Below are 13,012 nucleotides of genomic sequence, written 5' to 3'. Positions count from 1 at the left end.
CCCGAGCCAAGATAATATAGATGGCGGTGTTCTGCGTGAGGAGACATTAGTTCACGTTCCCAGCGATCACTAGAGACAGAAGCACAAGCGGAAAATGGAAAGTAGACATGTAGAGACAGGCAGACATGCAGACAGAGAATAAATATATAAGCATGAGCACATGTATACATGCATTCCCGTATCAGCTAATTTATCTACAGAGCATTCATTGTACGATAAACACCAATTGCACACATGAGATATGACAGAGCTCAGGCTGCACGGTTAGAAATATCGAGCAATGAGTCCATACCACAGAATAAATTGTGGAACCGGGAAGTTTACAAAAAATAACCCCTCAACTGTATTTAGCGCAAACAACAAGCAAGAATCAGGAATCCCACGTTGACAAAGAGCAGAATTTGTGATACACTGTGATGTTTAGTTAGCGATTTGTAGGACTTCGTGCCGACTTGGTTATGCATTGAATTGTTAGGATGGTTTTTTTTCCAATAGAACTCTTTTTGGGATGTTGTACGTTTACCGTAAACACACACACACACGCTGCTATTGCTTTGTTGAACAGGAAAGTGCTTCTGCCGACTGATGATTTCGCGCTTTTTTATGAGGGGGGAGGGAGAGAAGAGGAGAAGGACAAGAAACCAGAGTGAGTGAACTCTGGACGATCAACCCTTGTGGACAGGTGTCATGTCCAACCTATGTGTGCTCCGAGTCGTAGTTTGAATAAAAAAAAAGGTTAAGGTGTTCCTTAACCCTACTGTCTTCGGTGATAAAATCGTTAGGGACTCCAGAGAGTTAAGGGTCATTTTTTGTGAGGGGCGCTGCAGATCTTCTCTTCCTCACTTCTTTGTCTTCCAAGTGTTCATTGAAAGGCTGAGGTGGGAGGAATGAGGATGGGGAGACGAGAAAACGCGCTGCACCGGTATCGAACCAGCTGTCGTGCGCGCTTTTACCTTTGAACGCCTTTGCTCTAGCTACTAATTCGCTTCCCGAGATCCGAATCGCAGACCCTAACCGACTGGACGACAAGCGACCTTTCAACCACTGAGCCACCGGGCCACCCTTCCAATTCCAAGACTCGCTGGCTGCGAGGTACTGCGGGCGTTTGCGAGATTTCGGAAATCACAAGAAGTACCCAGGGGGTAGAAGAGGGTGAGGGGAGGTGTGGTGGCCACGCTTTTCTATCATCAGAATTACAGCCGAAAATAGAGCCAGCGAGCTGTAAACCTCGCCTGCAAGGTCCATGAGATTTACAAGCTTTCCATCCTTTGATCATGCTCTAAACGATTGGCCATATCCGGGTACCCTCCTCACCCCTACCGACTACTGTCCTTTCTGGTAACTCTGTCCATGTAGGTATTATAGATTAACGCTGCAGTGCTCCAGATAAGTTCGCCATAAAGAAGGTGAGGAAGCTTGCAGTATCTACAATCAACATTCCATCATCAGTTTTAAATATCCACAGATGGAGGAAATAATATTTGCTATGTATTTTTCCTGAATATTGACTCATCTTTCATCGCGTATGATGAGAAACATTTGATACTCTTTTTATCTTAAAAAAAAAAAAATGTGATGGAACCTCACTTGATGAACTTGATGACAAGGGAATGTTTTACCACTGAGCCATCGCGGTTTCCATTTCAACGCCATCAGGACGGAAGTACACTCTGCAGCTGAAATGAAGATGATGAAGAAAAAAAATTCATGATGATGATGATGAAAGGAGGAGGAGGAGGAGGAAGCTGCTCGAGTACTGTTGATTTGTGATGTTTCCAGAATATCGTTGAGACATGACTAGGAATTAGTACTTCCAAGGTCTTTTCCGCTCTCTTTCTCTCTTTATTTTTATTTATTTATTTATTTTCTTGGTCCATCCATCGCGACGCTCGAAGCCATAAACCAAATGCTGGGGCAGAAGCAGGTGGGCTTTTCCAAAGGCCCACAAAACAATGAGGGCGCCTTTGAAGTTGGCAATGGAGCCAGTGGACTGTGAGTGCCTATAAATCTCGTTTCCTTTGGTTACAAAAATAATAATATGTAAAAATAAAAAAATTGCAAATAGCAGCTCTTCAACTGACAGCTACAGATTTCCAATCTTGCGCACAGCTTTCATTATCACCCTTCTTGAAGCCATGGGAAGAGCGCTGCGAGACTGAGACATTTTTAAAAGACAGAAAAAGAAAATTGAAGATAGTTTGGAAACTCAGGTTTCAAGCTTGTCAGACTGACGATGTGTCAAAATAATCCAGGTCTTGATAAGAAATTTGTCACACGGCATAAAGGATTTTATTATTTCAAAATTGACTGGATGTCCTGCACTGTTTGATAGGGATTTATCTTTTGACCTTTCCTGAGTATCAACATCAAGCCTGCAATGTTGTTTTCATACAGTGACAGTACTTGGGCAATGTATATGATGTCCTTTATGTTTTATGTCATTATATTTGATGTTTTATGTTTTATACAGTGACAGTGTATGTGATGTTCTGTTTTACAGTGATACTGCATTGCAAGTCCTAACAGAGTGTAATTAATCTTCTTCTCACGTACATTCGCACGCAACACCTAAGTAATACATACATACACACATATAAAAGACATGCTGTCTCACTCTCTCCCATAATTATCTCTACATACTCCTGTGCCTGGGTGGACATGATAGAGTCTACGTGCAAGGAAAAAAAGGATTTATCTTCGTGAATGCACGAGTAATGGAGTAAAATGATAATGAGGTTGTTAAAGGAATAAATAAACAAACTGATGAGGAGAAGGGGGAGAAACAGGAGGAAAGAAGATTGGAGAGTGTCTGGGTATCGAGAGGATTGGAAGTGTACTCAATGTGGCCTTCTGTATGCATTTGGTCTGTGACCTTCTGTGTGGAATTTTAAAAAATGTTTTACTCCTGTGGAATCTATTGTTTTTTCAATCTTTTGATGTTGCACCTAATGGTTAGAAGAAATGAAAATTATGTGCAGCCTGTCAGACGACGGAGTTTCTTAAGAGGATAGGAAAAAGAGAGACAGGAGAGAAAGAGATGAAGAGGAAGAAAAGGACGGAGAGTTTAAATGTGAATGTGTAAAAAGAGAGCCTATCATGTCTTTATTTTTATGTCAATGCAAATTTTATTCTAGAACTGATATTAATATTAATTTTATGCAAAGCATTGTTTCCAAATAATTTGTAGCTTAAATTCATTTTTGTCCAAGTTCTTAGCTTTTGCTGGAGAAGTATAGAGAGAGAAAGAGGAGAGAGAGAGAGGGGGAGGTGTCATGTGACCGGGTCTTCCTATGAAGGAAGAAATATCGCGACTGGCCTGAAGTGTCGGCGCCAGTGAGATCGGACATAAAGGAAGCTAAGTACAAGCTCCGGCACTGTACACGATCAGTCGTAAACATCAATAAACCTGATCAGGGACAGGAGCTCGATGGGGCCACCTGAGTCCCTCCTGCAGGATCACTTGTTTTAGGGTCTGACATCTAGCACCAGAGGACATTTAACACACACACTACTAGTGCACACCGGACACACAGACAAACATCACTGGAAAACACACACAGAGACAACACACACACACACACACACAAACACATAAGTCTGTTCAGAATGCCACAAAGAAGACCTGCAAGAGGAAGCCTATCTATTACTGCTACATAAACAAAACAAGAAAACATAGTGTGTGTATATATTTATATAACTTACACACATAATAATGTCAACATCTAGAAATGAACACACACACAAAAGCTCGCACTCACGTCACTTGCGCGTGACAAAAATAAAAAGAAGAAAAAAAGAGAAAGAGAGGAGATGGAGAAGGGAGCTAGAGTTTCCTCTGGCAAATAGTTGTTCCGTCCTGCAGATAAAAATGACCTACACCAGCTCTCAGCAATTAGGTAAACTGACTCGGTCGCAGCCGCCTCTGCCTTTGCAGAAAACAACTTAATTTCTTGCACTCTCTCTCTCTGTCTCTTCTGTCTTTCTCGACATGCGCACGGGCGTCGCTCGATGCGTTTAGACAACTGCACGAGCTCTTTCACAGACATGGTCTCTTTTGCTAACACACTACAATGTGGATAGTCGTCTTCATCTCATTGAGGTTTTGTCTAGTCACGTGATTGAGGTCAAAGGTGATGGTAGAGACTTATGTTTGCACAGCATACACGTCTACCCACGTGACTGTGGACAATGTCTCCCTCCATCTAGACTGGCACATGCCCTCAGACGTGAAATCATCCAATGGGTAGGAATGGGAATTTAAAAAAATTTTAAAAGGTCACGGGGAAGTAGGTGATACAGCCCTTACTAATCTCGGGATCATCTTTGATGCCCATCCCCAAGTCTGTTTCGCTTCCTACCCTCTCTCGGGTACCTATTTCAAACAGGGTTCATCATCGCTAGTAGGCACGCCTCTGGTATTGAAGCCAAACTCTAGCCACCATTGTAGTCACTTTTCATAACTGTATCTTCTGCTTCATATTTTCAGTCATATCTTACAACTATCTTTTTTGTCTAGAGTTTCGTCTTTCGTCAGCGTACTTGTGACACCGGTGTCTGGTCAGATATATTGCTTTCATTGGAAAAAACTGAGGTTTCTTGTTAACGAGACTTCAGTACACGCCGTCTACAGTCGAGAGGCTAATGCACCTGTCACCCCGACAGTAAGAATGGGTTGTCGTGGGTTTGTATTTCGTGTCTAACATATTTCTCACCTGTTTACAGGGCTGAGCGTTGGTGGTTTTTTTTTAAGGAGGAGGTACTCCAGCCCAGTCTGTGTGAGTTTGAGTGAGTGACAGAGATTGTGAGTAAATCTGAGACTTCTAGAGTTTGCACAGAACCGTCGACACCCTTAGCACAAGAAACTTGCCACTCGCTTGGTCCAAAACCAAACAGACTTTGTTATGGTGCCTTCAGATTCAGCATCAACAAGGCCAAGACGAGGACGTATCCAGAAGACGAGGGCGTATCCAGGCGCTGACATCGGCAGCGACCATGACCGTAAAGAGCGTGAAGTTGAAGCTGATGGCGAAGCGGCGGTCAAACATCCACCCTTTCCCGAAATTCGCTTTGATTTGGAGAAGTTGCAAGACCCAAACATTACAGAAGTTTTCAAGAGCACAGTTGGAGGTAAATTCTCCGCACTGAACTTGGTGGACTGGGATGTAGACACGCTCGCTGGAAATATCAAGGAGGTGTAACAGCACAGGAAGTGCTTGAGCTTAGAAGGAAGAAGAAGCAACCCCGGGTCACCAAAGACAACCTGGATCTCTGTCACCAAAGGAGATCATCAAAGAAAAAAGGAAAAGCAAACCCGAAGCAGCTTCTCAATGCAACAAAGTGAACTGTGTCATCAGGAAAGGTATGAAGGCAGCTAGGGAGAAGTGGATCGAGGGCCAATGCCATACCATAGAGGAGGGAAGGACCTCAGTCATCAAGGCTAGAAACCAAAGCAGTTCATTCAAAACTGGAGAAACATTTCTTGTTAAATGTAGCCTAAAAAGTTGCTTTAGCATGACTGATTGATGAATGTCAGATGCGTTTCATGAAATATTAGATCAGGGGTGGGCAATTAATTTTCCCAAGGGGCCGCATGAGAAATTGGGATGGTTTTAGAGGGCCGGACTAACATAGTTGACTCAGTTTTACCCAATACTGTATATATATATATTATAGTATATATATACTGGCGGGCTGGCGGGCCGGTCAGAGATAGAAGGCGGGCCGGCCTTTGCCCAGGTCTGTATTAGATGATATTAGAAGGATTTATGATGCACTTTACTATGCACACGTCAACAGTATCCATGAATTACTACTGTAGATTTTGAGAAAGAATTTGATTAGGAGTCCTGGTCATTTATTGAAAGATCTCAGAACTAGCAAGGGGAGTCTTGATGTCAATCATTTCTCAATAGTTATCGAAGATGAAAGTTTATGGCATTGGAATATGTAACTTTGGTAATGTAAAAAATGAAAATAAAATCCATTTTGGAAAGATGTTATGAGAAATTATAAAAAGTTCGCCAGCTGGTCTGGTTTGGCGATGAGAACAGGCACGACACCTTGTCGAAGACTGTCATTAAAATGTTCCTTGGAGGGTGGTGGACGCAGCTGTAGACATTTGAAGAACTGGCTTACGAGCGTGAAGGACTGGACTGGTCGTCTGGTCGTCCTGTGCTCAACCTCTTCACCCTCGCGCAAGACATGCTTGTGGCAGGCCTAGTGTCTATCAATGTACTCCCCCGCACGACAGGCACCAGTCATGGGACAATTCACAAGCTGTGACAACAAAGGGCTTGCTAGGACGGTAGATATTAAGTAGAGGTGAAACAAAGCCCGCTTTCCCGGATGTAAACCTGCTTCGTGATTACGGGATCGGATGCTAACCACGTAGTCGGCCCCATAAACAGGTGCAGGAAAACAAAACCCAGCGTGGCAGAGACGGCATCCAGAGTCAGACAGCCAGTCCTCACTGTACTGGGGGTTAGAGGCTTGCCGTTCCGCCATCGGACCGCCCGTCGTAGACCAAAGCTAATAGACGGTTAATAGAGAAACCACTTTTCATGTTTCTGTTAACTCTCTATACTATACACACATTCTCTCTCTCTCTCCATTTCCTTTTATGTGAATGTAAATGTGACCCTAATTCACACACACACACAAATAATAATAATTTCTAGGGAAGCAGTTAACAGCAGTTTTCGGAGCAGTTTGAAATCTCTTAATCGCTGGCCCGGTAACTGATGAGATATTTTGGGAAAAATCTAACTTATTCTTTGGTTGTTAAAACTGAACAAATGAACTTTGGTTGTTATAATTGTAAACTGTACTTTAGTTGCTACATTTACGGTTTTTTGTTGTTTTTTTTTTTTAAAAAGAAAATCCCAGAAAAAAGGTTTCAATGTGCAATACTATCTTAATATTTCAAAAATTGTCCTCATAATTTCTGCGGTCGTAGAACAGGAAGATGGGCTAAAACTGAAAAAGAAATACAGCCTGGCTAGTTGTGAAATAAAAATAGTTTGTAGCTGTCTTGATTATGAGGTAATGTGATCGTCAGGGACGTGAGGTTTGTGAGTGTAGGGGGGATGTACAACGTGATTTGCCCCCCAGTTCACGTCCTCTAATAGCCGGCCCTTCTGATGTCTGTCTCCGTCAGATCACGCACCACCGTACCTTCTAAAGAAAACTACTGCGGTCTGATTAATAGCCCTATCTTCTTGGCAGGGCGGAAACTCCCCAAGAAAAAAGACCATTTAAATGCCTTTCAGCAGACGTTTTGCGTCTGGAAAAAAATCGGATCGAAATGGGGAAGATTGCGTTATACGAGTCAGGCTCACAGGAGGTGCCATGGGCTGGCTGCACACCGTCTGGACTGCAACAATCTCGCCAGAAATATCACGAATATCATTATCTCGGGCAAAATGCAGAGTGCAGCCAAACTGACGAACAAGAGACCGTCGATGACATGTTGGATAATAACGTAGTACAGTGGCTTCCGCAGCAGCGGCGTTGTAAATAAACAAATAAATAAATTATAAGGTATTTCTCATCAGCCATCACGCACCCACAGCACGCCATCCGCGACACAGAATTTAATTTCGTTCCTGGTGGAGGGTTAAAAATCTTTGTGAGGATGCGAGACACCAGCGTGTGCATGATTCCCCTGAAGCAACGACTTCAAACCAGCAGAGCTGCGATGTTTAAAAACTATCCTCTCATGGTCATGAGATTTCACATCAGGTCCCAGAGCACGTGACCAGTGTTGTCTTCACCAGGGGGTTGTGATTCAGCGCCTGTTCTACCAGGCAGCGTTCGCCTGCAATTAAAATGAACGCCATCACTTGCGTGAAGTGGCCAGTAGGAGGCAACAATAACTTTGACCTTATGGCTAGTTAGCATTAATTAAGGCGATTTAACCTTTTGGCTAATTATTAGAAACCTAATAACCTGCAGTAGGCATGGTCACGAACACGTAGACGCTGGGCCATGGCTGGTACTTTCATCGTGGAAACCTTCGCCCGCAGATGTTAGCTTTAAGAGTTGATGTAGGGTTTTACTCCCTTATATAGCTTCTTTTTTTCAAGATTTCCTCCCACGATAGTGAGGCCCTTTTCCTTGACTAGGATTGTAATGCATAAAATGACATATAGATGTCTGTGTCGACCGCTTCCCTTCCAGGCTGATGCAAAAAAAAAATAAAATAAAAAAATAAAAAATAAAAAAACCCCAAAAAAAACAACAACAAAAAAAGGCGGTTGTGTCGACACAGGGCATCAAATTGTTAAACTAATGGTCTTATGCAAGCCTATCTCAAAGTGATTGGAAAATATACTACGATCTTCGAAATTACAAAATGATGAATAAAAACGAAGTATGTCTGAAAAGTAATGACTAGCGCCACAAACAATTTATTTCAATTCCAACAAACTACAGAGTTTACCCTTTAAAGTAATCCCCCTCCGGTCTAATTCACTTTTCCATCTTTCTTTGCCTTGCTTTTATGCAGTGCTAGAAGCTCCACGGGTCCCCTTGATGATCCCCCTCAAGCTTGATGAAACTTTAGAAAAATGTCTTCCAGCCAACTCTAAATCTAGTTCAGCCTGTACAAAATTTGTTATTTAATGTTGGGCCAGCAACCTAGAGATGGCCTGGTATAATGGGGATAACTCTGCATTACGACGTCAGTTTGAGTTGCCTCCCATTTCACGGCACAAGTTGTATTCGGAACACGGTTATTATTTATTTATTTTTTTTAAATAAAAAAAGAGTGTTTTATATATATATATACAATTCATTCTAGCAGATGCTATATGTCTCTTGTCTGACGGTCTCTCTTTTTCATATTTTTTCTTCCTTCAGGGCGAATAAAGAAGCCTGAAATAACTGTTTCTTTTGTGAACGAAAAAGAAACGAGTGACTATTGAAACACTTTACCTGCAGAGTAGAATTCCTTCATTTCTCTTACTCCTATTAATGAATGTGATGATTTGCTGATGGGTTTGTAAATTTGTCGGAATGCTACAGAGAAGTTTACAGTACGAACCACAGGATGAATAGCGCTTCAACACGTGCTACATACGAGTAACAGCTCGGGGACTGTTACAGAGCAGAGAAGTGAAGAGGACATTCTTCCTGCTTAAGCTTTCGTTATCTATTGTCATCATCCTCTTTCACGATTGACTCCGGCAAAATTGTTGAGATCTCCCTTGTAGGCTTTCTGTTAAACTTTCTGAGCTATCTCTCTTTCTCAGGCCAGCAACAACAGCTCATTCCTCATTTCATTCATGTCCATGAAGAATGGTAAAATCAAGAAAAACAAGTAAAAATATAAAAGAAACTTTGTTTTTATCTCAGTTTGCAGGCACATCGCCGACACCACTCAGTCTGGAGACGTGCTAGATGTAGCTGTAGCACATTTCCTATCACATCATCAGTATCACCCAGCAAGCTATGCACATCTCACTTGGTTTCCTGTCTTACAGGCTAAGTGTTGTCTGTTTATTGTCTACGGAAGTGTGGAGCGATGTGATGCGATATGGGGATGGCACACTAAAGGGTGGCGAGTACAGAGCATGTCACCGCCAGTCAGTCGAGAACCTTCTCACCGTGGACTTGACGACAGTAAGCTTTTCCTCTCTCTCCTCCTCACAACTCATCACCGTGAGTGTAGTCGCGTATACTCATAGTTTTCTTTTGGCCTAGTTTGATTGTCATGGCGTGGCTGGTATGTGCTATATGTTGTCATTATCAGTATCGTTGATTATTGACTTACCTGTGGTTTATATGGAAAATAATAGTGTTTCTATGCTCTAGTGTTACATTGCACCATTAGGAGTGTCTAAGGGGCAAACTTTTTGCGTGGATGTGAATTCATCTGTTTAAATACTTCCCTTTTTATTTGAAATTCTGCAGTTGTGACTAATTCTCTATTTACTTTCTTGTATGACAGAAATAAGTAGACAAATCCTCACATTCTCAATGGCCCGCCTCTTTCCCTTGGCTCTCCTTGTTATTTTGGCTAACCTCACCCTAAGCTCAGGAATGTCACTCAGTGGTTATCTGGAAAGGTAAGAATTGAGATAACTCTAAACATTTTCATTTATTTGAGCAAGAATAAAGAGATACAGTAAATAAGAGGTCGCTGTCTCTCTATATCTAAATACAAATGCAATAAGTATTCACATATGCTTTTATGCATATATGCTTATGTATGTGGAAGCTATAGAAGGACAAAACGGAGAGAAAGACTGTTATCCGTGAATTCAAATTACTGGATGACATACAAGTAAATGCGATTTTCTTTTTGTTCACAGACGAGCCAGTGTAGGTAAGTTGATAGGACATCCAGGACTTTATGAAGGTATTCTGACTCTGAAGTCCTTAAACCTTACACGACCCTACTACAATAAGCATTTCTTAGTCAGCTGCTCACATTCTGTTCTTGCCAGTTACTAAACACAATTTTAGACATTAAAGCATCAGTGCTCTTGAAACCACGAAGGCTCTTGACCTTGCTGTCTCTTGGACAATCCTACTTAACCCTAATTGTGTGGCTTTAGAACCTACATTGAGCAGACGTTGAGCAGAAGGTAACCAAGGAAGACAAGATAGAAGAGATGAACAGACACGGACAGTAAGTAAATGAAGATGCAGACAATCAAAAAGAGAATTTCGTTTAAGCGCGTTTCTGTTTTCTGATTCCCGTGAATGTCTTGTCTTCAACAGACAGCCAGCCTGTAGCAAAGACCTTTGAAAGACCAGAGAGGACTGTGGACACTACAGGAGGAGTCTCATCAGTAAAACGTGAGTCACGTGACACCTCAGGGTGTCCTCACACCAACAGAGAGGAAATAAGAGAAACAGTAAAGTTGTGAGCAGCAGATGCATGTCATAAGGCCCAGTTAGCTAACCCTGTGGAAAACATTCCCTGGAGGCAACAGAAAAATAAGAACAGCGATTTGTTCAAGTACATTAAATACCAAAACACGTTTTGTTTTTATGTCCGAAGACAATTATTAGATGGTCAGATATCCTAACTTACCTGGAACTATTTATTATTTTCAGTCAGAACTTATGAAAGCTTACTAATGAAAAGGGAAATGTGTCTAAAGGATGAAATGGTTGTTTTAAGAATAATTAACAGTGCTATATGTTTTCATTTATATTTCATATATATATATACCCAGTCAACCATCTCACAGAACGCTTTTGCAACCCCCCCCCCTGTCCGGTAGACATTTTAGAACCTAGAAGACTTACCATTCTCACAACATTTTACCCTTTCCAACAAATCTGTCACACAATTCGCAAGTGTACATGCTTCACATTCAAGTCAGATAACAAACTAATGCACGTGAATGTAAATATAATATGATGATTGCTTGGTAATTTCTTTACTTTGCAGGAGGAATATACAACAAGTGTCACTATGCTTGCATAGTGATAAAAACACTGAGATCGTACAAGTATGTATACTGTTTTCTAGGCATTTTAAATTCAATAGTAACATTTACAAATTATAATAATTTATTTATATAGCGCCTTCCAGAAAATATGCTCATTGCACTTTGTGTCTCACATCATCAACCTATATCTGTAATACTTATGACCTGACACGTGTGTGCATGTGTATGTGTTGTGAGAAAGAAAGGGAATATAGCCCACTATTTTTATATAACCATCACTAACAGCAACCTTAGAAGATTGACTAAAAACAAACTCATTTGTCTTGCTATGGTTTTACTTATTTCAGAGTTGTTGTTTCTTTTCATGATGAACTACTTTGAATGTTGCTCTTTCATCTGTTTTGATATCTGTTTATGAGATCGCTGCCTCATCTATCTTTCACCACCAGGAAAAAAACTCAGAAGAAGAATCAATAATTGCGAGGAATAGCCTGTGTGGACTGGTAATTGTGACAGTTTTCAGACAAACCATTCACCTGATTGACCGCGCTTGGTGGCGCAGTGGATACTGAGGATCATCAGGTTGGGGGATCAGACCCTGCCTCCTGCACACCTAGTGCCTCTCTACATGTGGCACCTGTTTACAGGCGGACTAGTTCGTAAAATATCAATCAATCAGACTTCACAGTTCAACTCACACCACTTTTTTTGAACTTTCATTCTCTCAGACAATCTTGAATATTTGACAAGAGCTGAATTGTTATCCTGTTTGTTTTGGAAAATAAAGATGAAGGTGACTTCAGCAAAGTATCTTGTTCAAAGCCTGAATAAAAATGTGTGCTATGTCTGTGAAAATGATTTCAGCTATGGAATCTTTCTTACCTGTGAAAGTTTGTTTAATGATGAAGCCATAACTCGTCTATTTGAACACAAATAATCGTTGGTAGGAACGGATCTGCGGACAAAGGATAGGGACGGTTGATTAATGTGTTCACAACAAAAAGTTATCTTTTTCAAACGTGAAATTAGCTTCTTTTAATTTAACTATTCAGTCACTTTTAACTTAGTGCGACTTCTTCATACATTTAGAGCTGCCTTTCTTTAAACTTCTTTGTTCATTCGAGGGGCTGCAGACAACGATGCCAGGGGACGTGTGGTGGTGGTGTGGGGTGGAAGAGGTTGTTTAACAACCTTCTGTCTTTTAGGAGGCGTGGCCTCTGTAGTTGTCACGTGGGCGAAGATTACTTTTCGTGCGACTAATGAGGAAGCTTTGTGAGAAGATATTACAGTTAATTTAAATGACTTATTTAACTTTATTTACAGAGTGACTGCCTGGGCTAGAAAGTCTAGTATATTCGTGGATAATAGTTGCAAGCAAATTGAGAGTAGTGATTGAGAGAGAGAGAAAGAGAACATCTAAGTCTTTCAAACACCTAAAACAAGTACAACATTAAGCAAGATAAATATCTCAGAAGGAAGGATTCCCCACTTGGGATTAAAAACTAAACAACCGAGACAGGAAGGTTGCTGGTGGTTGATGTAGTGGAGCAGACTGGCGACACAGAGTAAGAGACAGACTGTAGATGAGTAGATGATGCTGACTTACT

At 41.3% G+C, this 13,012-nt stretch overlaps 1 protein-coding gene across 8 annotated transcripts; it reads left to right on the top strand.

Annotated features, from left to right (window-relative positions):
- The first annotated feature begins 9,116 nt into the window (after positions 1–9,116).
- Positions 9,117–12,212, top strand: LOC112565070. 8 transcript variants are annotated; one of them, XM_025240322.1, is made up of 6 exons: positions 9,117–9,724; positions 9,950–10,067; positions 10,314–10,360; positions 10,726–10,803; positions 11,405–11,465; positions 11,825–12,212. In XM_025240322.1, exons 2-6 carry the CDS (start codon positions 9,979–9,981, stop codon positions 11,880–11,882), a joined length of 333 nt encoding a protein of 110 aa, XP_025096107.1. In that variant the 5' UTR covers positions 9,117–9,724; positions 9,950–9,978; the 3' UTR covers positions 11,883–12,212. The 8 variants fall into 8 exon arrangements, with proteins under 8 accessions (XP_025096107.1, XP_025096105.1, XP_025096100.1 ...); XM_025240320.1 differs by having other exon boundaries at positions 9,194–9,621; XM_025240315.1 differs by having other exon boundaries at positions 9,206–9,660.
- Positions 12,213–13,012: the final 800 nt, after the last annotated feature.

This window comes from Pomacea canaliculata, linkage group LG5, assembly GCF_003073045.1.
Source record: "Pomacea canaliculata isolate SZHN2017 linkage group LG5, ASM307304v1, whole genome shotgun sequence".
NCBI lineage: Eukaryota > Metazoa > Mollusca > Gastropoda > Architaenioglossa > Ampullariidae > Pomacea > Pomacea canaliculata.
The sequence above is the reverse complement of the archived record's forward strand: the minus strand, read 5'-3'. Positions and strand labels throughout refer to the sequence as shown.

Excerpts from the sequence above, each read along its gene's own strand:
- LOC112565070 (XM_025240315.1), top strand. The coding sequence starts at position 9,573 with ATGTCACCGCCAGTCAGTCGAGAACCTTCTCACCGTGGACTTGACGAC. Across the intron at positions 10,804-11,404 it reads AGGAGTCTCATCAGTAAAAC|GAGGAATATACAACAAGTGT; the intron begins GTGAGTCACGTG and ends TTTACTTTGCAG. Across the intron at positions 11,466-11,824 it reads AAAACACTGAGATCGTACAA|ATCGCTGCCTCATCTATCTT; the intron begins GTATGTATACTG and ends TCTGTTTATGAG.